This window comes from Canis lupus, chromosome 16 (assembly GCF_048164855.1).
Source record: "Canis lupus baileyi chromosome 16, mCanLup2.hap1, whole genome shotgun sequence".
Classification (NCBI taxonomy): domain Eukaryota; kingdom Metazoa; phylum Chordata; class Mammalia; order Carnivora; family Canidae; genus Canis; species Canis lupus.
The window spans coordinates 18,041,150-18,061,425 of record NC_132853.1 but is presented as its reverse complement, the minus strand read 5'-3'; the positions used below and the strand labels follow the sequence as shown (position 1 = coordinate 18,061,425).

The 20,276-nt window shown below is 47.3% G+C and overlaps 1 protein-coding gene across 2 annotated transcripts in view; it reads right to left on the bottom strand.

Annotated features, from left to right (window-relative positions):
* Window positions 1-1,560: 1,560 nt before the first annotated feature.
* The window catches only part of PHF12 (PHD finger protein 12), a 42,350-nt gene continuing 23,634 nt past the window's right edge, over window positions 1,561-20,276 (bottom strand). For both annotated transcript variants that reach the window (XM_072779262.1, XM_072779264.1), the window contains exons 4-15: window positions 18,071-18,464; window positions 16,398-16,518; window positions 15,005-15,137; window positions 12,558-12,722; window positions 9,342-9,500; window positions 7,946-8,741; window positions 6,582-6,707; window positions 5,774-5,917; window positions 4,728-4,826; window positions 3,903-3,985; window positions 3,183-3,321; window positions 1,561-2,833 (exon numbers count right to left, since the gene is read on the bottom strand). In XM_072779262.1, the coding sequence (XP_072635363.1) occupies window positions 2,499-2,833; window positions 3,183-3,321; window positions 3,903-3,985; window positions 4,728-4,826; window positions 5,774-5,917; window positions 6,582-6,707; window positions 7,946-8,741; window positions 9,342-9,500; window positions 12,558-12,722; window positions 15,005-15,137; window positions 16,398-16,518; window positions 18,071-18,464 (2,694 nt within the window). In that variant the 3' untranslated portion in view covers window positions 1,561-2,498. The remainder of the gene's footprint in view (window positions 2,834-3,182; window positions 3,322-3,902; window positions 3,986-4,727; window positions 4,827-5,773; window positions 5,918-6,581; window positions 6,708-7,945; window positions 8,742-9,341; window positions 9,501-12,557; window positions 12,723-15,004; window positions 15,138-16,397; window positions 16,519-18,070; window positions 18,465-20,276) is intronic.

Genomic DNA, 20,276 nt, shown 5'->3' with positions numbered 1-20,276 from the left:
TTAGCTGTTTATATCTCCCTGTCTCTGCTCCCCATCCTCTACATTTCTGAAGGGAAGCATTCAATGCAAAACCCATTATCTGACCTCCAGGAGGAAATTTCTCTGGGATGGTCCTCACAGGGGGTAGAAATAGGTGAAGAAGCTCCATGACTCAGTTTAAGAAGTGACTATGATGGCAAGGTAAGTGGGGACAGGTAAGGAGGGTTAGGGTATGGGTAAGGGTACTGCTGGCCAGGTGACTTGCCAGGACAAGGACTAGCCTGAGTAAACCATTGTAACTTAGCACCTGCTGTTTGACATTTATGGTGTGACCAGCAGTGTGGTTAGCCTTGGAAATACTGAACAGAACAATGTTTCTGTCCTTGGGGACCTTGAGGCCCATCAGGGCACAGGGAGCAGTGGTGGAGGCTAAGCCAAGCAGGTAGGTCGAAACTAGGAACAGACCTGATTCCAGGGGAGGGAGAAGTTTCCTACTTGGCTGCATTATTGGTTTGGGGTTCTATTGTAGACGCTGTGGGATGAAGCTGGGAATGGAATGTTAATGAAACAAATGGGTGCATTCTCCATTCTCAGGGCAAAACCCTGACACACCACTTCCTGGAACATTGCTGGGATAGACACACAGGTGATCTCTATCTAAGGAGTCAAAGACTTGTCTTCAGGAAACACTTCCAAAAGAAAGTTTCTCATGTATGGTTGGAGAGGAGGAAAGGATGGGAGCTTGGTTTGCTGAGAGGGTTGTCAGGGCCTAAGAATTAAGAAAATGCCATGCACACATCTTCTGATGAGCTGCAATTGTAGGGAAGTTAGGATCGCTAGTCATGTAAGTTGTGGCTTGACTGGGTCTAGAGATTGAATCTCTCCTTCGCGATGCTTCCCAGAGACATTTAAATCGACAAATTGTTCCACACTAGATTCTAAGCTCCAAGAGGCAGGGAGCACATCTGTCCTGTTGCCTGCTCACAGTGGGTTACCTAGACCAAGCCCCAAGTCCCAGCAAAGGCCATGCAGAGAGGAGGAATGCAAGTGATACTTGGTTGAGGTGCTGCATGCCCAGCTAAGGCTGACAAGGATAAAGCCAGGCATTGACTTCTCCCAGAACCGATGAATCAAACAGGATAGCAAAAGACTGCAACCAAAGGTAGCCCTAACTCCTGAGGTTAGTGTTTCTAGGCCAGAAGGCAGAGGTCTTACGACAGCTCCTGTTTTCTTATCTTGATTTTGGAGTCAACAGGAAGGGGCAAGGGCCCACTCTCTTGGATTCTTTTTTTTTTTTTTCCTCTTGGATTCTTGTATATGGTTGCATCAAGTGATTTCCTCAAGTCACCCATAAAGCCAGACAACAGCCCCCTGCTCCCCCTTAGCAGAAGCAACCCTAGCCCTTCACTTTCCTACACCTATATTGGGCTTACTTTCCTCCCAGACCTTCCACCCTCCTGCCTTCCCTTGGGGACTGAGTGTCTGGGAATGAAATGAATTCAGAGACTGCGACCAGGATCTTGGGGGAGGGTCCCCTCTGTAAGGGTGATGACAGGTAGGACAGACAGGCAGAAAACATAATTTGAAGTATTTTTGTTTTTTTATATACAGAATACAGGAAAGTTTCTGTAAAGTCTAAAACATTACAATTACTATGTACATTGGTACTACTAGGGGTGGGAGGGTGGGGAAAGGAGGGAGCCAGGGGTGGGAGGAACAGGAGAGAAGTGGCAAGAGAACAAAAAAAGGAGACAAAACAGGTTTACGACAAAAACGTTTTTGCTACAATAGACAATTTGAAGAAAACGCTCTACCACATGTAGTACTGTACAGTTTTTAAAAACATTGAAAAAATGTCATCACTGGATGTATTTACACAAAATCCAAATACACTTTTCCTTATTTGAAATAAAATAAATGGACAGCCAGAAAAAGAATTCATTTCTCATTTGTCCATAATACACAGTAGCTACCTGTAGTGCAACCGCTGCAGAAAGGGAAAATAACTTGGAGGGTAGGAACCACGGAAGTAGGGTGGGTAGCGATCTTTATATTAAATAAAACAATGATATTGTATAGATTTTGCTGTATGAAAACTGTATTTTTTCTTTTAATATAAAACTATTGTCACTGCCACAAAATAGAACAAGTTTCTGATTATTTTACAACGGCGGGGGAGGGGGAGGGGGCGGGAGTCGGGTGGGGAGCGGTTTCATGTTTGAGGACGTGTCCAGACCGCCAGCCTTCCCCTCCCTGCCCACGCTGTTCCTCAGCTCGGGTCTGCCGCTTTCCCATGAAATGTTGAGTACAAATGTATGTGCAAATGCCCCCTAGAACTTGAGAAAAGAAAAAGGATTTTTTAAAAAACAGTCAAAGGTTTTTCTTCATTTCATGCAAAGATTGTGGTTGAAGGGTTTCTGGTGGAGTCTAGAAAAAACCCGGGCTTGGTTTGTGTACATTTTTGCATCGCAGGAGTCTTGGGTGGGGCGGGTGGGCGGGCGCTGGGGCAGCTGCCCGTCCTAGGGAACGGAGTTGGAGCGCAGCACAGGGCCCTGGTGGGGCTTGAGAGACAGCTTCTCTGCCAAGACCCCATCCTGCAGCAGGCCGGCATCGCCTCTGGGCTGTTTGGTCGCAAACTCAGTGATGCTGAAGACGAACTGCAGGCACCCCAGCTTGATGTAGCTGCCGTGGTGCAGTAAGGCCGTGCCCTCCCAGCCGGCCCCACTGCCCCCAATCAAGCTCGAGCTGCTGGCTTTGCAGTTGCAGGGTCTCCGCTGTGGCCCCTGGGCCTGGGAGCTCATCACGGCTGCCTCCTCGCTTGGCTCCTCATCCTGTTTCTGGTGCCGGCGGCGCCCTGGGAAGAAAGAGGGCCATCACTGGGAGAGGAACGGTGAGAAGCCAATCCATCTGGGCTGTTTGCCCCTGGCTGGGGCTCTGTTCCTCCCCTTTCTAAATGCTGTGTTCCTAGGGCTGAGGGACACCAGGAAAGGCCCCAGGGAGCTGGAAGTCCTTAAGGAGGTGTATGTACCCATAGCACTGGCTTCTCTGTGGCTTTCCCTGGGCCCATGGGCAAGGAGAGCCTGGCCAATGGGACCGGGAAGGTGAGAGCAGGTCATTGGCAGCAAGCCAGAGCCACCCTGACAGGGGTCTTAACACAATGTGTCCAAGAATGGCCAGCTTTGTGGCCACAGGCTCCAACTTACTGATGACATTCTGCACTTTGGCAACAATACTGCTTGGGGGGGTTGGCGGGGTCTTCTCGGAGAAGTCACATGAATACAGCACATTGTCCACCGTTGTCCCGTGCTCACTGTAGTTTAACAGCTCATAATGTTTGGTATTCTGAGGAGGAGGAGGGAAGATAAGATGTGTGGTCTGCTGCGTGGGGCCTGGGGCTAAGGGGAGAGAGGACACATGGAGAAGGCTGTGCTGCTCTACCTCGGGAGCTCTCTTTCTTCCCCAGTCAAGCCCCCCCCGCCCCCTTCCCTGTTTCTTTAGAATAGGGCTCAAGATTCACCTCCTCAGGGAAGCCTCCCTTCCCAGTGCCCCACAACCCCCGCTCTACCACTGCTCCTTTATTCTGTGCCTCCTTGGCACGGGCTCCTGCTGAAATGCTATCCACTGGCACAGAGGGTTTGGCCTCCTCCTGTGCTGGTCCCCTGGCCCTGCTTTCGGGTGGGCTCCCCCTGCTGAGCCTGTGACCAACCTTAGGAGAAATGGCAATCCTCCTCCTAGGGAGCAGGATAGCCATGGTAAGATGCCCTTTCACGCCAAGACTCTTCTCCTCCAGGAATGACAGGGAGGGAAGAAGAGAAGACCTCCCCCTCCTTGCTCCCCTCACCCAGGGCATGGAACAAAACCCTACTGCCTAGGAGAGGCCTCAGGTTGGGAGAACTCCCTCCCACCCCATTCCCAGCCCTCACCTCATCATAGAATATGCAGGCGTGTTTCCCGGACACGTAGTTACAGTGACCATAGTTTGTAAGGCACACGTCCATGTCAGCTCCTGCAAGTGGCAGGAGTAGAGGCAAAGGCAGGCAGAGAACAGACTGTAAGGTGTGTGTGTAGGGGGAAGGTGGGTGGCAGGGAGTGAGCTTTGGGGCAGGCACTGATAAGACCTCAGGAGAAAGCTAGCTCAGGGCCTCTTCCTTGTATTTTTGAATAAAACTGGTTTCTTTTCAATCCCCTTCTAAAGAACAGCTGTCCCTGCCAGCTGATCTCATTTAGAACACATGGCTGCTGCCCAGAAGGGAAGAGTGAGTGCCTGAGGATGGTGGGTTATTTACCTGAGGGAACAACACAGGGTGTAGGGTTTATAGATCTGACTGTTGGAGAGAAAGGGGATTTGTAGGCCGAGGGCTAATCTGACAGGCCCTGTGTACAGGATACAGGACTGAGTAAGGGTTAGGTATGTGTGAGCCCTATCACTCTTTCAAAGACCTCCAGGACAATGTATGTGCCCTCTGCTTGAGTTTTTCTTGCGTGTTTAAAATGCCTCCCTGAGCAGCAGTCAGAGCTGACTCCTCTCTCTTGAGGTCATGCTGGGCCTAAAGCAAAAGGGCTCGAGCCAAAGAAGACAAGTAGCTGGTAATCTCCTTTCTTAGTCCCTCTTGCTTGAATATCTGCTGGGTTAAACCAGTCAGCCCTGGAGAGGGTTTCCCTCACCCATTTTTCTGGCCTCTGTGGGGAAGGGGGGGGTGTTAGTATTTAGGGCTGAACAGATTCATTGCCTCTTCTAGTTGGCTCACCTGTTCCAATGTAGAGGGTTCGATAGCACATGTTCACAGCTCCTCCCAGCCCCAAGAGAGGGTAGAACACAGCTCGGGCCTGTACTTCCTTTCTTTGTACTACAAGACAAACACAGGGACGGCATCATTCAGAAACTCAGGACCTGAGACCCAAACAGAAACCAAAAGAGCCTAGACCTTTGGCTTGTGGCCTAGAGAAAATAATCCCACTAGATGAGAGTCATCTTGCCAAACTCACCTTGGACCCTGGGCTGCTTCAGGGTGATGCTCTCTTCCCCCACCCAGAGCATTTGTCAACACAGGGTAAGAGGGACCATCTTTGAAGATGGTCACAGAACTCAACTGTGAAATGTTCTGATGTTGTGGGTCAGAGGTGGGGCCTGAGCACTGCGTTTCCAACAAGTTCTTAGGTGATGCTGATGCTACTGGTCTGGGGACCACACAATTTCAGTCAGTAAGGCTCATTAAAGGTTAATGCTCTAAGGAATATCCTAAGCACTTAAACTCTTGGGAAGAATTTCTAGGAGGCCAGCCCAACTGTTATTTTTTTTCTTTTCTTTTTTAAGTAGGCTCCATGCTCAACATGGGGCTCAACCTCATGACCCTGAGATCAAGAGCTGTATGCTTTACTGACTGAGCCAGCCAGGTGCCCCTAGCCCAGCTGTTATTTTGCTTCTCACCATAAAGGGAGCTTAAAAAATTCCCTTTTGGGAAACCTTTGTAACCCATATATTTGAAAGCAGTTCAGCAGAAAGCATACCACATATACCCAAAAGCACTTATAGATGCTATGTGTGTCTCAGGGTGGATGAGCATGAAAGAAAGTTATAGCTCAGACTTCCCTGAGTCTGACGTGAAAGCTGTGGTTGCCTTTTTGTTCCTGTTTTCTGGGGAAAGAAACCATGGTGCTTTATTAAGCCCGTTAAAGGCAAACAAGGAGCACTGAGGTACTGAAAACTGAGATTCCTCATGGAGGGGAAATAGCTGCTCACATACAGAAAAGATATCTGATGGTATGCTGTGGTGGCAGGTGTGTGCATGCGCACCTTCTGTGTGGTGCCCTCCAGAAGCCAGCGGATGTGCCCCGACACTGCCCGGTGAAACTTGGACCCGGGAGGGGAAAAGCTGATGTATTCTCTGCAAGGCCAGAAACTTGATCAGCTTCTCGTCCAGCATATTTATCTCGATTTCTATTAACCAAAGAGAAAGATTAAAAAGCAGCTGAGGAGGAAATGGAATGTGGAAGTAGGTGAGGGTCATACAGTAAATAGTTTAGCATTTCTAGAATCTAGCCAAGTGATTTTTCTCGGACAGCGGAATACAAAGTGGCCTAAGGATCCAGAGCTGGGCATCCCACTAGCCATTTGCAGTGAGACATGGGCCCTGACGCAGCCTGTGCAGCTGCCTCTTGCAGGTGGGTAGCTTGATTTTAGGTCAAGTGGTCCTAGAAAGGCAGAGAAAGAAAAACCACTTGCCTGTTGGGCGGGGGTATGTGGGTGTGTGTGGGGTTTATGATGCTGGATGTCTGACACCGAGGCATATATTTTCTACCCACCCTCTCTTCAAAGGACAAGCTCTGCCTCCATTCTCTTTAAGTTTGGGAACAAGGCCCTCCTGGTTTTATTCTGCCTTCAGGCTCAGCTTGGCTCTGCTCTCCCCTCTCCCTTCACCTTTGATTATGTGTATATGGCCATGTAGAAGGCAGAGGTAGGAGGGGCTTTCCTTCTGAATCCACCTCCCCAGCCCTCGGAGATGAGGCAGCCCTTCTGTTCCTTTCTGAAATGAGCTTGATGCTGTGCGGGGACAGCACCTTCACACAGCAGCTGGTGGCAGAGCAGCAGCTCACTCACTCACCTCCATTAACATCCATAAATGCTCGAAGTGAGTTGGTGAGGTCCACCATGGCAGTAGAGTTGGCTGGGAAAGAGGGTACGGTTAAAGCGCTTCCTATGGATAACGTGCCGGGGCTGACCTTGCCATCTGGGGACGGAGCAGGAAGACTGTTACTTACGTCGCCTGAGGGGAAACCCACCGGTCCAATCCCCCACTGCTGAGACAGGTCTGGATTTCGGACCCAAGGTGATGTTCCCTTCTTGATTCTCACCCCATAGGCTCTGGAACTCCTAGAGCTAAAAATGTGTGGTGAGGAAGGGCAGATGGAACGACAATGCACCCGGGCACGCAGGAGTCTCCAGAGCACTGAGAACCAGTGCAATCAACTGCTCTGGGGAATGCGGTGGGGCAGCTTTGTTCTTTAGGCCATGACTACCTCCCTGCTGCCTCCATTCACTCAAATAAGTGGTATCTGCCCCTTCAATTCCTGCCTCCTTAAGTTCGACTCACAGGGTGCAAAATCTATCCAGGTTGGTATTAAGAGGTTAACAGGGACAGGAAAAGAGCCTGAGGGTAGGGGCCATCCTGGGACCAGGGGCCCCCATGCAGAGAAGTCACAGTCACCTGGTTACCGAGACTCCCAGCTGACTAGGAGGCCAGCTTCAGTTCAGACAGGAGAGACCACAGGGGGTTCCAGCAGCATCTGAAACCTGGTTCAGATGCTGGGGTCAGCAATCTCGAGGTCCGGAGTGCTGACTGGGGACAGCTGAGAGTCCCCTGTATCAATACAGGGGGCTGCCTTTCTGGACGTGGCCCAAGGGTGAGCTTTTGGGACAGACCAACCTCTGTGGGCATGCCACTCTACAGCTATTCTGAAAGGCAGTGTTGCTTTCTACCCCTGCTTTTCCTGATGCAGAAGCTCCTTCAAATGAGCGGGCTCTGAGAATCTAGATCAGGTGTGATCTAGTCCTCTGGTGTGGATCCTGAAACACAGAGGCCATCACCTAGCACCTCAGGCTGGTCCCAGTGGCTCCAGAGAGCAGCTGCCTTCCTCTAAGGTGATGGAACAAAAACACAAAGAAGACTAAGTCTGAAAGGTGTGGGAAGTTGGAATCAAGAAACCCAGCCATAGTTCCAATCCTGCCACTGACTCAGTGGGCCACCTAGAGGAAATCACTTAAACTTTCAGAGCCTAAGCAAACCCACCAATAAAACGGGGACAAGTTAACGTGTTTCTCTTCTATCACATAAATGTGGGGAGGGCAAGTAATAGAGTGATCAAACTCCTCTGAAATATGCACAAGAATGTAAGTGTCTTTTGAAGTTTAACTGCCAGGAAGAGCATGAAAGGACTCCAAATTACCCCAAGGCTGAGCAGCACTCACCTGATGATGGCGCTGGTGAGCAGAATCGTTGGTTGGCTCCTGTGGCCAAGATACCATCTCCTGCTGCTTGGGGGGGAGTGAGCACCCGGGTGGCATTTGGGGGTGAGCCCAGTGGCCTTGAATCTGTCAACGGAGGTCCTATCTGTGATTGGACAGTCTTTCTTTGCAAAGTGCTGGTGTTCTCGATGCTGGCACAAGAGCTGGGAATGGAAGGGGGCAGGCTTGGGACAGGAACCAAACTCCTCTGGGGGCAAGAGCTGGGGCCAGTGGCATTCTCTGTCTTCACAATGATGCCGACGGTGTGGTTCTGAAGCCCCCCAGCCGCTGGTGGCGTGAGGGGCCGGGGCCAGCCTTGCCGGTGGGAGAGGCCTGGTAAGGGGGTGTTGGCGCCTGGGAGTCGCCGGGGGTCCGTGGAATCAGTGGGGCTGCTGTAGAGGTGTGGGCCATTGGCTTTCACCTCTGTGCTCACTGGCCCGTTGGCAGTCCCGCAGGGGGCTTTCTTGGATTTTTCCACACAAGAACTGCAGTTGATGTCCTCTAGGGCTGGGGGCTGGTGGGGTGGAGAGCAGCTCAGGGAATTCTGGGTGCTAATCCCTGAGGGGCAGGACAAGGGGCAGTGGGAAGGTGTAGGTGCCTTGTCAGCTGTTTGCAGGGAGGTGGTGATTGAGCTGTCAGTCACAATAACAGGCTTAATATCAGCCTTCTCTGTCTGTTCAGAGTCCCAATGCGAAGGCATCTGCTTAGCAGATAAATGTTTCAATATGCTGCACTGGAGCGCAACAACACTACAGAGCCACTGCAATGGAAGGAGAGGAGAGGAGAGGAGGGTGAGAGGCCTGGGAGGCGCTGGTCCTTTCTGCCCCAGTGGCCAGGGCTACCACATGGCTGATAAGCACTGTTTCCAAGGTCCCGTTGCAAATGCCCAGAAAAGGTGTGCTTGACTTCTGACAGGATTCCACCTCCAGTCCCAAGCAAGACTTGTTGGTACACTCAGCAGGCAACACCCTGGTCAGCAGAGCTTGGGGTTCTCAGTCTGGCTCTGCCTCTAAGGTTCATATTGTGAACCAATATTCAGCAAGTACCCTAAGCAACTGCTATATGCTCAGCATTACCACCTAACCTCTCTATGAGTCTACTCATCTCTTTCTACAAGACAGATATGCCAGTCTCACAGCACATGGGGGGACCCATGGAGAGAAGCAGACTGGTTGACTCTGTAACTTCTTTTACTTCAGAGTATCGGCCAGAAGTTCTCTCTGGAATATTCAACTCTCAGGGGGTGAGGGTGTGGGGGTGGGGCTGCAGAAGATGGGGATGGGAACAGCACTGAGACTACTTTAGTTGAGGTGAGATGGAAGGAGACTGGCTTTGGAATCCCGGCCCTACCTTCACTCACCTCTTGCTGCTCTGCCTGGGTGGCTAAGTGCTCAGAGTTCAAAAGGTGCGTCTGTGATTCCTCAGGGATCCCATTGCAGATCAGCTCCCCATCCCGAATGGCCGCAGGTGCAATGAGAGGGGGTGGAAACTGGTACTGAGATTTGATGGCATCGGGAACCTGGTTAGGACAGAAAGAAGGAGGAAGGAGAGGGGAGATAGCGCCAACACGCCCAGGTGATTCTGCCCTGGCCACATTCTTCCATTTGTGGTGCTGATGCCCATGGGACCGTCATGCACTCTGGGGTCCACTAGGACAAGCAGGCTCAGTGGGCTGCAACTGCCCTGTGCCTCAGACACACACACATTAGCCTGAGAAGGAAGAGAGCTAGAAACAGCAGGCAGGCGCCCTGCCCATACCCTGCTTCTTTATCAAGGTCTAAGGCCCGTAGAAGACAAAAACCACTGCTTTAGCCTAAGAAGTGTAAGACAGACACTAGACACAGTTTCAGAGTGGGACTCTAGGCTCTTACTGCTCAGCGGCAAGTTTGGGAGTTGAGTGAGCAGGATCCGAGAAGTAAAAAGTTAAAGGAGGTCACATTCACAGTGGAAATGCTCAGCATGAGGCCTGGCCGGTGATAAGCACTCTATCAATGTCTGTTTTCTTCACCCATTCATTCATGACTGATGAAACAACTGAAGAACTCTTTGTAGTACAAAGACAAAAGGCACATTCGGAATCCTAACCATGTAAGAATGAAAGAGCCACACAAGCAAAGAGTCATTCATACATTCAGCCAACATTTACTGAGCATCTCCTGAGTCTGGGTACTGTACCAAGCCCTAGAGATCCAGAGATGAATAAAAGCTCTGCCCTCAAGGAGCGCACAGTCTAGCTGGGGAAATAAACACAGAAACATTACAAAGCAGTGTAAGGGGACCTAGTATAGCGGCGTGGCTAAGGAGCTACTAAAAACATTAGAGGAGAGTGCTCATGTCTGTCTTGGGAAGACAGAACTCTGGATTAGGGAAGATGTCGCAGGAAAACAATATCTGAGTTGAGCCATGGAAGTTGAGAACTTCCAGGCAGATAAAGGGTAACTGAAGGTAAGGGAGCAGCATATAAGGCACAGAGAGGTGGAAGCACTTGGTGGATCTGGAAAACATGTGGAGAACAGCTTTGGTGACCAAGTCCTTATTGAGGATAAAAGAAGAACTGAAAATGGTTTCCAGAATTTTGGTTTGAGGGAGCTGGATGGCAATCATGATCATTTACTGAAACAGGAAATACAAGAGGAAGAGGAGATTTGGAGGCAGAACACCTTTGGTCTTGGGCAAGTGGAGACTGAGGTGTCTCTGGGATGGGCAGGCACACAGCAGTCTGGATATGAGGAGAAAGGCAAGGCATACGGAATTGAGAGTCAGCACCATTGGTGGTGGCCAGTTCCATGGTTTTATCCAAGGTCACCTAGGAATGGGAGGGGGAGGAATGGAATGGTAGGCAAATCTGAGGTTGCCCCCTGGCGAAGAGTGAAGGGGTAGTAGGAAGAGGAATCCCCAACAAAATACAAAGTTCTTTTTTTTTTTTTTAAATACAAAGTTCTTAAGCCAAATTTGCTGCACTGCTCTACATCAATGATAAAGATGTTCCATGACAGAGCCTGAGCAGTTCTCCATCACTGCCCTGTGCTGCTATAGTCCTCAATTCATTTTCAAATTGTCTAAGTAAAAAATGTGTTTCAGGCAATTCATGTCCTTGGATTTTCCTCAAGACTAGGAAAACCTTTAAAAAAGAGGAGGGGGGGGGATGCCTGGGTGGCTTAGTTGGTCAAGTTTTCAGCTCAGGTCATGATCTCTGATTTGGGAGATCGAGCCCTATGTTGGGCTCTGTGCTGGGCGTGGAGCCTGCTTAAAATTCTCTCTCTCTCCCTTTCTCTGCCCCCCACTTGTCTTATTTTTTTTTTAATTTATTTATTAATGAGAGACACACAGAGAGAGAGGGAGGCAGAGACACAGGCAGAGGGAGAAGCAGGCTCCATGCAGGGAACCCGACGTGGGACTCAATCCCAGGTCTCCAGGATCATGCCCTGGGCTGAAGGCTGCGCTAAACTGTTAAGCCACCAGGGCTGCCCCCCCACTTGTCTTAAAGAAAGGAAGGAAGGTAGGTAGGGGGAGGGGGGGCTCTAAAGCAACAGGATTTTATCAGAGCCTCCTGGACTGTTCACTTCAGCCACCAGGCTCTCTTCCAAATCTACATGGGGAATTATACAGTTTAGGTTATTTTCAAATCTGTTTCACTAAGGTATAAGGCATGCCACCTCTGTAATACCCCCAACTGGAAACACCTTGATTTGATTTTGGAAACTGGTGTTTGCATTTAAGTATAAATATTTACACAGTTAAGAGATTATTTTACAATTTCCAACAGTTAGCATTTTGCTGGTGCTGACATCCACTGGAAGTGATGGGAGTGGAGTGAGTGATTTAGAGCGCGGCTGCCACCAAGTGGCCATATTTGAGAATTGCTGGTCTCCAAAGACAGCACTGCCTGTGGGATTACTTCAGAAGAGAAAAAAATCAAGCATGTTGTAATATTAGTGTTGGGCTCTCTCAGTCAAATGAATAAGGGAACTGATTGGTTTATGAAGACAGCCTCAATACCTCTAAACGTTTTTCAAACAAAGGAATTTTTTCTGTCTATCTCTGTGGACACACTTTAGCAACTGTCAAATGCATGTTAGATATTATTACAGCAAGGCCACAATTTGGAGTATTCATGATATATTCCTAGCAGCCTGGAAAACAGATTTAACTCTCCTTTAGTCATTCTCCTCTTAAGTTCCTCAGCTGGGATAGCTCCTCACTTTCCACATGGTCCTCTGCTTCATCACTATCACCTTCACCCCACTAGGCAGTTCTGGGAAAGGGGCCATCTCCCAGGAACAGATAGCATGAGCGCCAGGCCCGGGGTGGTAATAGAGCACATCTGTTTGATGGAAGGGGCTAAAGAGCACTTATCTTCAGGAGAACCGGTGACTTGTAGAGTTTGTGGTTTGGCCTTCATAATCCTGAACTCCATCCTCAAGTATGAAAACACATTCACTACTTGTTGAGATACCACAGACAAATCTCAGGGCTTCAGTCTTCCTGTCTCTAAATTTGGGCCCATGATCCTCTGTCTATCCCATGAACACAATCAGAGCACACATCATCCTGCTTGAACCAGGTTGGGACTCACCTTCAAGCTTCTTCTTTTGACTGACTGGAGCACACGGCGGTTAGGAGGGTGCTTCTTATGGATTCGGTTCAGGAAGTCCACTTTGACCACATGCTGCGAAATGGTGTCCTGGAAACGGTCAAACACCTGGCACCGATTGCTCAGTGTCATATTCTTCTGGTTCAGCTAGGAAAAAAGCAGACACCCTCTTGCAATGAACCTCAAAAGGCATCCCCTCCCAACTACCTCTATTCTCTAGGTTCAAAATATAGAAGCACTGGGCCAAATAGGTTCTTTCTGTCAGGGGCTGATATGTCAAAACACTTCTGTCAGATGGCCAGGGAACATGGATAAGATGTTCTCCCCCAGCCCTGTCTGGTCTAGCAGGGGTAAACTGGTCTCTTCTATCCTCTGGAGAAGCTTGAGGGGGATAGGAAATCGCAAATTAGCTAAGAAATGCCCTTTAAATTCAGCCTCTGACAGTTCACACCACCTTTTGCAGTGTACCCTGATGGAGCATAGGTTTCAGAGGAGATGTGGGCCTTGGCCCCTGAGACCCAGACTCTTTCTAGAAGGGATTTTTTTCCCCAAAGGAAGCAGGACAGTTTCCTAAATAGGAGCTTGGCTGATAACAGGGATCAGCAACAGAATCCTGTGTGTCCCTGCCCTACTCCTCTTCCAACATACCAGGGAATATTAGTGAGCCCATCTGGATATATCACAGTCCTGCTCTAGAGGAGGTGGAAAGCCTGGACTGCTCTTGAGGCAAAAGGGAGGGAAAGAAAGAATTTTATGCAGGAGCATATGGAAGGCATATGAACACTATGCCACTTTCCCTCTTCTACGTCTGCAGAGTCCATTAAACTTTATTTTTTTTTAATTATGGGAGGGAGGGGAAAGGAGAGGGCAGAGGGAGAAGCAGATGCCCCGCTGGAGGAGGGAGCCTGTTGCGGGTGCTCGATCCCAGGACCCTGGGATCATGACCTGAGCCGGAGGCAGACACTTAACCAAATGAGCCATCCAGGGGCCCTATAGTCCACTACACTTTAATTCAAAAGAAAAGATCTCCACAGCAGGTTCCTAATTAGTAAAGTAGGAAAAACCTCTACGCAGCTAATAAAAAAATTGCCTAATTAATTTTTCATCTGTTGGAAAGCTGCCCTTTAAGATTTGTATTTGGGCACACAGCTTATGGTTGTTTTTCTCTGGTTCAGCAGGGGACAAAATGAAACACTCATAACTGAGCCTCAGAGAGAAGCTTCCTCCTAGATAAACCTTTCTGAGCAGTGTCAGCCAAATGAAGAGGCCAAAGCAACATTTTTGCCCAAGTGTGCAAGTCTGTAACTGAGGTCCTTTGGTACAATGTGAGGAGTACACTGTCATGCTAAGGGTCAAAAGACAATCCATCCATGGTTATTATCATCTGATAGACAATTTCTTAAGCAATAATCTTTTAAAAACATTTTTTTAAAAAGACTTTTATTTATTTGTTCATGAGGGACACACACAGAGAAGAGAGGCAGAGACACAGGCAGAGAGAGAAGCAGGCTCCATGCAGGGAGCCCGTTGTGGGACTTAATCCCAGGTCTCCAGGATCACGCCCGGGGCCAAAGGCAGGCGCTAAACTGCTGAGCCACCCAGGGATCCCCAACAATAATCTTTTTAATCTAGAAAGGCTACTCTTAGGAGGGAGCTGCTCTTCTGAAGCCCTCACCCATTCAACCTTGTAAATGACTGTTCTTAGCGTCTAGCATAAAAGGGACTAAGCTTAAGCCTCTTTTGGAGATAGCAAACTACAATTCTGTTTGAGCCCCTGGTAGCATCTGGAAAATGCACCCAAGACTCCCGAGAGAGAAGATAAAAGGACCCTCACACCATTCATTCATTCAACAACTTACTCACTGAATATCTATTATGTACCATGACAAGGTGGGTGTCAAAAACTAAAGAGACAGGAAAGGGCCTCAGGTGTTGCAATAACTGTCTGTCTGGAACACTGTTATCATGCCAATTCATCAACTCTCCCAAGTTACTGGAAGTTGACTGCCTGTGATAATTCCTGAGATATGAGGATAGATGTTTTAGAGTTTCTTAGTTTGTTCCCTCTAAAAATAAGAGTCAGGAAAATACGGAAGCAACTACCACGAGAGCATTTATTCCCATAAGTTGGATCTAACATACCCCTCTTTTAGAGCTGTAACGTCAGCTGCTTAATTCACTGTGGAAGAAATTATGCATAAACAACCAAGTCTGCCTGAACAGATAAACTGAGGCATTGTGGGTAAAGGGAAAACACACAGCTGAAGCATGTCAAAAGAATCAGAACTGAGTAGGATGGTCTGCAGAATCCAGCATCTGAGAGATTATAGTGAACTCTGGTACAGAGCTGACCCTAGTATGCTTTCTCCTGAATCAGTCCATGCCCCAGCTGTGCTCAGAGAAAACTGAAGGGGTGACGCTGTACTTACCACCACATGTTCGATGTGATTTGGACACATCCATCTGCCCAGGGGCATGGCAGTGAGCGGTGGCTCGAGGCAGTCCATGTGGAACAGGAGGGGGCAATAGTCACACTGGATGAGAGGGGCCACGCGGCAGCTCCTGCAAAAAATGGTTGTAGGCCATTTCTGTGGCAAAACGGGAAAATTCAAACCAGTTCTGCTCTGTGGAACAGCCTTTCCTCCCTAATCCTTACAACATTCTCCCAGAGCCTCCCCTCTAGTGATCAGTTACACTCATGGTTTAGGAAGACAGATGAGGTTGGGGGCTACCACCAGGCTCTCCATTATTCTCTCTTTTAAGAGGAATGTGTCTTGTGGGGAAGTGAATGTTTATTTGGAGTAGAGCTAAAGTGGCTGTCAGAGCAGGAATGATCAATGCTCAGTACCCACAAGGGGAAGATAGCCAACTCTGTTCTGATCTTTCTACTCCTGAAAAGAAAGTAACTACCTCATTAAAAAAAAAAAAAAAAAGAAAAAAAAATCTCCAGCAGTGTTTCTAGAGTCTTATACTATATAGCAAGAAAGGACTTCTCTTCTACATGAAGCACTCAGCAAAAATGACACAGAGAGAGAGAGCTGTGCCAGGAAAGGATTCTGTAATGTGTTTGTGTGTATACAAGTTTAAGGGAGGAGCTTCAGCAAACACCAGATATGACTTGTAACTATGATACTCCTTGGGTCCCTGAGATGCACTGGAACCTTAGTCTGGGCCTGGCTCAGAATTCTGCTGTTCTACTATCCAGTTCCCTACAGCTTTTGTTGTGGAACATTTCCTTTTTTTCTTTGGCACATTTCTTTTTGATAGCTATTTTCTCCTGCTATCCTGCCCTTCTAAGTCACCCAGGCCGCTAAGTCCAGCTTCAGTAATTGAAGCAGCTGGTTCCTGTCACTGAGGAGATCCTATTTGAAGGAAACCAGTGTCTCAGGAAAGCTACAACTGGGGCAGCCTGGAGGCTTTTGGAAGTCATCCAGTCTGATGCATATTAGCTACCATGGATACTTATACTACTTTTAAACTCATCTCTGGTGACTTAAAAAATTATTTGCCTTTTCCAGGGCCCTGTGTTTCTGCTGGCCAGACTTCCTCCTCCTAGCTAGTCTAAATATCTCCCACTTCTGTTTAAGACCAACTCCTCTCATCCAAGCCTCTATAAACACAGTCTAAGGTACTTTAGGGACTTTGTTGTTAAGATAGTCAAGATTCTGGTCAATTGACCACTCAGTCTCTGTACTCATGCCATCAGGATATGGGTTGTCCACATTTAACATACAGGTTTTGGAAGAGGTGACAGAAGAGAGAAAAAACATCAACATCATTTGATGACTACAGAGAAGAGCCCTCAGGATGGAAGAAAAATACCTGTTGCATGTGAAGCAGACTTTGACTGGTAAGGGAACAAGACCATTGTGATCTAACTCATGCTGTGTCTTCTTAACATTTTTCCCTGTGGTTTCCTCCTTTCTTCTCCTCTTGCTAGAACCTAGAAGAGAAATTGATGGTGCTGAGCTTTCTTGGATGTAGAGTTCCTAGTCTGGGATATGGAAACAACAGTAAGTGAAAGAACAGATCTCAGTAAAAGCATGTGCCATGGCCTAGACATGGGTCTCTGAGACCCCCTGGGCTGATTTCAAAGGGAAAAAGGAATAGGAAGGTAGGAAAAGGAACACTGAGACAGAAATCAGAACTATGGTCAGAAGTCATCTGCTCTGGGGCAGAAACACATCTTTATGTTTTGCAAATATAAAGCAGTCAGAAGCTTAGGTTGTTAGATATTGGCAACCTAAGGAATAAAGTGCCTACATCAAATGGTCAACAAAGATGGTTCTGCGGAGGTGGCAGAGGAAAAAGGCTATTTGCCTTTACTGCATTTTTACAGAAATCAGAAAGGCTTTGATTCCATATGCATCCTGCTGACTGACCAAGATTCTTAAGACTGCCAATTTCACTTTCTCTGGGAAAAAGAAAATAATGTCTAGAAGCTTTGTGGTATCAAGAAGACAGGACTTAGCAAACAAAAAAAGGTACGATAGGCAATTTGGTAACATCTTACCAAACTATAAATGCATAGTTATAACTGAGTTATTCTAACATTAGAATTTACCCTACAGGGCAGCGCCGGTGGCTCAGTGGTTTAACGCCGCCTTCAGCCCAGGGTGTGATCCTGGAGACCCAGGATCGAGTCCCACATCAGGCTCCCTGCATGGAGCCTGCTTCTCCCTCTGCCTGTGTCTCTGCTTCTCTCTCTCCTCTCTGTGTATTCTCATGAATAAATAAATAAAATCTTAAAAAAAAAAACTTGAAAAAAAAAAAAGAATTTACCCTACAGATACACTCACTCACATGTACACAACGATGTATTTACAAAATTATTTGTTGAAGCACTATCTACAATAACAAGAGCAGGAACAACCTGAATGTCCACTAATAGAAAATTAGTTAAAATAAATTATAGTACATCTATATTATAGACTATTATGCAACCGCTAAGAAAAACTGAGGAATGTCTACATTAATATGGAAAGATCTCTAGAGCATACTGTGAAGTAAAAAAAGCAAAGTGTAGAGCAGTATATTGAGTAAACTAGTCAGACGGAAAATACTGAGCATATCTATATTTGCTTATATAGGCACAAATAAATTCTAGAAGGAAATACACAAGAACCAAACATTGGTTATCTGTGAGGGGTAGAAAGGTAGAAACCAGGCAAATAGCAGACAGATGTGGAAGGGAAATTTTTCATTTTAAGCCTTTGTATATTTTTTGGCTTTTCAACCATATGAATATATTACTTATATTAAAAAAAAAATAATACCCTGAAAAAAAAAGTAATACCCTGAAGGGCAGAATATAAAAAAACTGAATAGGCACAGTATAACCTAAAATCTTCAAAGATGTCCAGAAAGAACAAAGAACAGGAACCTGAGAATGACTATGTGTACAGTGACCACATAGGCAGCACTGCCCTCTGGCTGGACGGTAGTCTTTTGGGAAAGGTGGGGTGGAGGGGAGGGGACATAACAATTTGGCTAACCTGGTAGTGCAGTGGTACAAGTCAGTTCATTGGGCAACTGAAATTGGGTAGGGTTCCGCTCCATGGCGGCAGCAATCAGCAGCTCAAAGGGCCGCCTTAGCTGAGGCTGCACATAGTCTGGCTCTGCTGCCACTGGCTCCTCGTCCACGTCAATGATGTCCTCGTCGACGTCATTCTGCTCAGAGGTGGGGGTCTCTGTGCTGGCATTGGATGTGGGCGTGCCAGGCCGGCTGGCTCTCCTCTCCAGGATCCGGGCATGGGCAATGGCCTTGAGTTCAGTTTTGCTGGCTGATCTGTCCAACAAGTCAGTATCACTGCTGGGGGATGTAGTCCGTTTGCCAGATTTGTCCACCAGTCCATTGACGTGGCCCAGCTCCTTTTTCTGCTCTCGTTTCTGCGCAAACAAACAGATAGGCCCATCAAATAAAGTACGACAAGACAGAAAGAGATGAATACTATACAGTCCTGCTAAACCACTAGCCAAAATTATGAAATTCTCTAACATGTCACAGACTCATCCACCTGGGGACTTGGAACACCAGCCTGTTCAAGATGCAAAACTATAGCTGAACTAAACTAAAGCTGGCAAACTATAGCAGGATGGGATCAAAAAACAGTAGGGGAAGTTAAAAATACTTATACACACTTATCATACATCTTTTACTCTAAGTCATCATATGATACACACTATCTCCATACAAAGTACAGAGATTAATGGATAAAAAGTTATCACAGTGAGAATAAATTTAGGTTAAGTGAGAACAGGAGAAAAACATAAGAAGACTCAACCTCACTGTTGTTTGCCTTGGAGCATTCTGACCTCCTGAATGGTTTTAAGAATTCTGCTCCAAATAAAGTCGGCAAAAGCAAAGGTAAAAAGTAAAAGAGGCAAGCAGAGCTCCTTGTCCAGGGAGGTTGGGTGCTGACATGGAAAGAAACTACACTACAAGGTGGATGGGTGGTATGTGGAAGGTAGTTCCCCAGTGATCACAGTGTCCAAGAATGGTGGCTTTCAATGTTTCAAGTTTAACTAGAACTCTGAAAGGACACTTCTTCAAATGGGAAGGTGGGGAAATGGAAAAAGACTATGTTTATTCAGTACGACTGGATGACCTGTATTACATTTTCCTCTAGGACTCCAAAGGGTGGTCAAATGAAGGTTTAACACTGGTCTCCAGTCAGGAAACCTGGGATCTGTCCCAGTTCTGCCAATGATTCCTTATGACCCTGGGTGACTCAGGTTGGTGTGCAGAAATTTCTGTCTGTAAAGTAAGACTAGTAAAACCTTTCTTCTCCTCCTTTCAGAGATATGATGGAGATATAGGGTCACACGTATGAAAGGGATGGCTCTGAGTTGGAGGAAGATCCAACCTCCACTAGGAACAGGACCCGAACATCAGAGGTTGCTGGGGCCCTTTCAAAGGATGTATTGTTTCAATCCACTTCAGCATAACTATAGGAGGCAAAAGGGGGATAGAGGTAGCGGTGCTGGAAAAGGCAGACCTGGCACTGGTAGGCAAGAGGTCAGAGTGGCATTTCAGGGAAAGCACAGTATGTTAGAAACAAGCTACTATAATCCCCACCAAGCAGCTCTGGTTCTAGAAAGCTGATGAAGACGTAACAGAGCTTTGGAGTGAGGCAATTTGGCTCTGTTAATTCTTTTGAGTCCTTGGGAAAGTTATTCTACATTTGTGAGCCTCAGTTTCTTCTTTCTAAAATGGAGATACTACCACCAGCACCTACAGATGGCTGTATGGATTAAATGAGACAACATATGTAAAATACCCAGCATATAATGGGCACCAAAATAATATTAATTCCTCTTTTCCACCGTCTTTTCCTGGCTTCACTATTCCTAACCCTTTCATGTCCAGTTTCTTCAGAGGCAAGTTTCTGAAAGGCCTCCTAGCTGGCAGGAGTTCTGACCTAACTGGCCCTCTTCTAACCTAACTGGGGATGCATACAAAGAGATCTTGAGAAGTGGACAGGCTGGAGGACAGCCTGGTTTGTGCACTTTAGGAGATATCAAACTACAGCGGAGGCTAAGTGGTTGACTTGGCCTTGCCTTGCCTTTTAACAGGACCTTTTTACACATGTTGAAAAAGAAAAGTCTGCCTGTTTACCTTCTAAAAGGCTGAAAACTGTTACATACATAAACCACAATTTCTGAATTATCTCATCCTGTTTCTGCAACCAAGGAAATCAT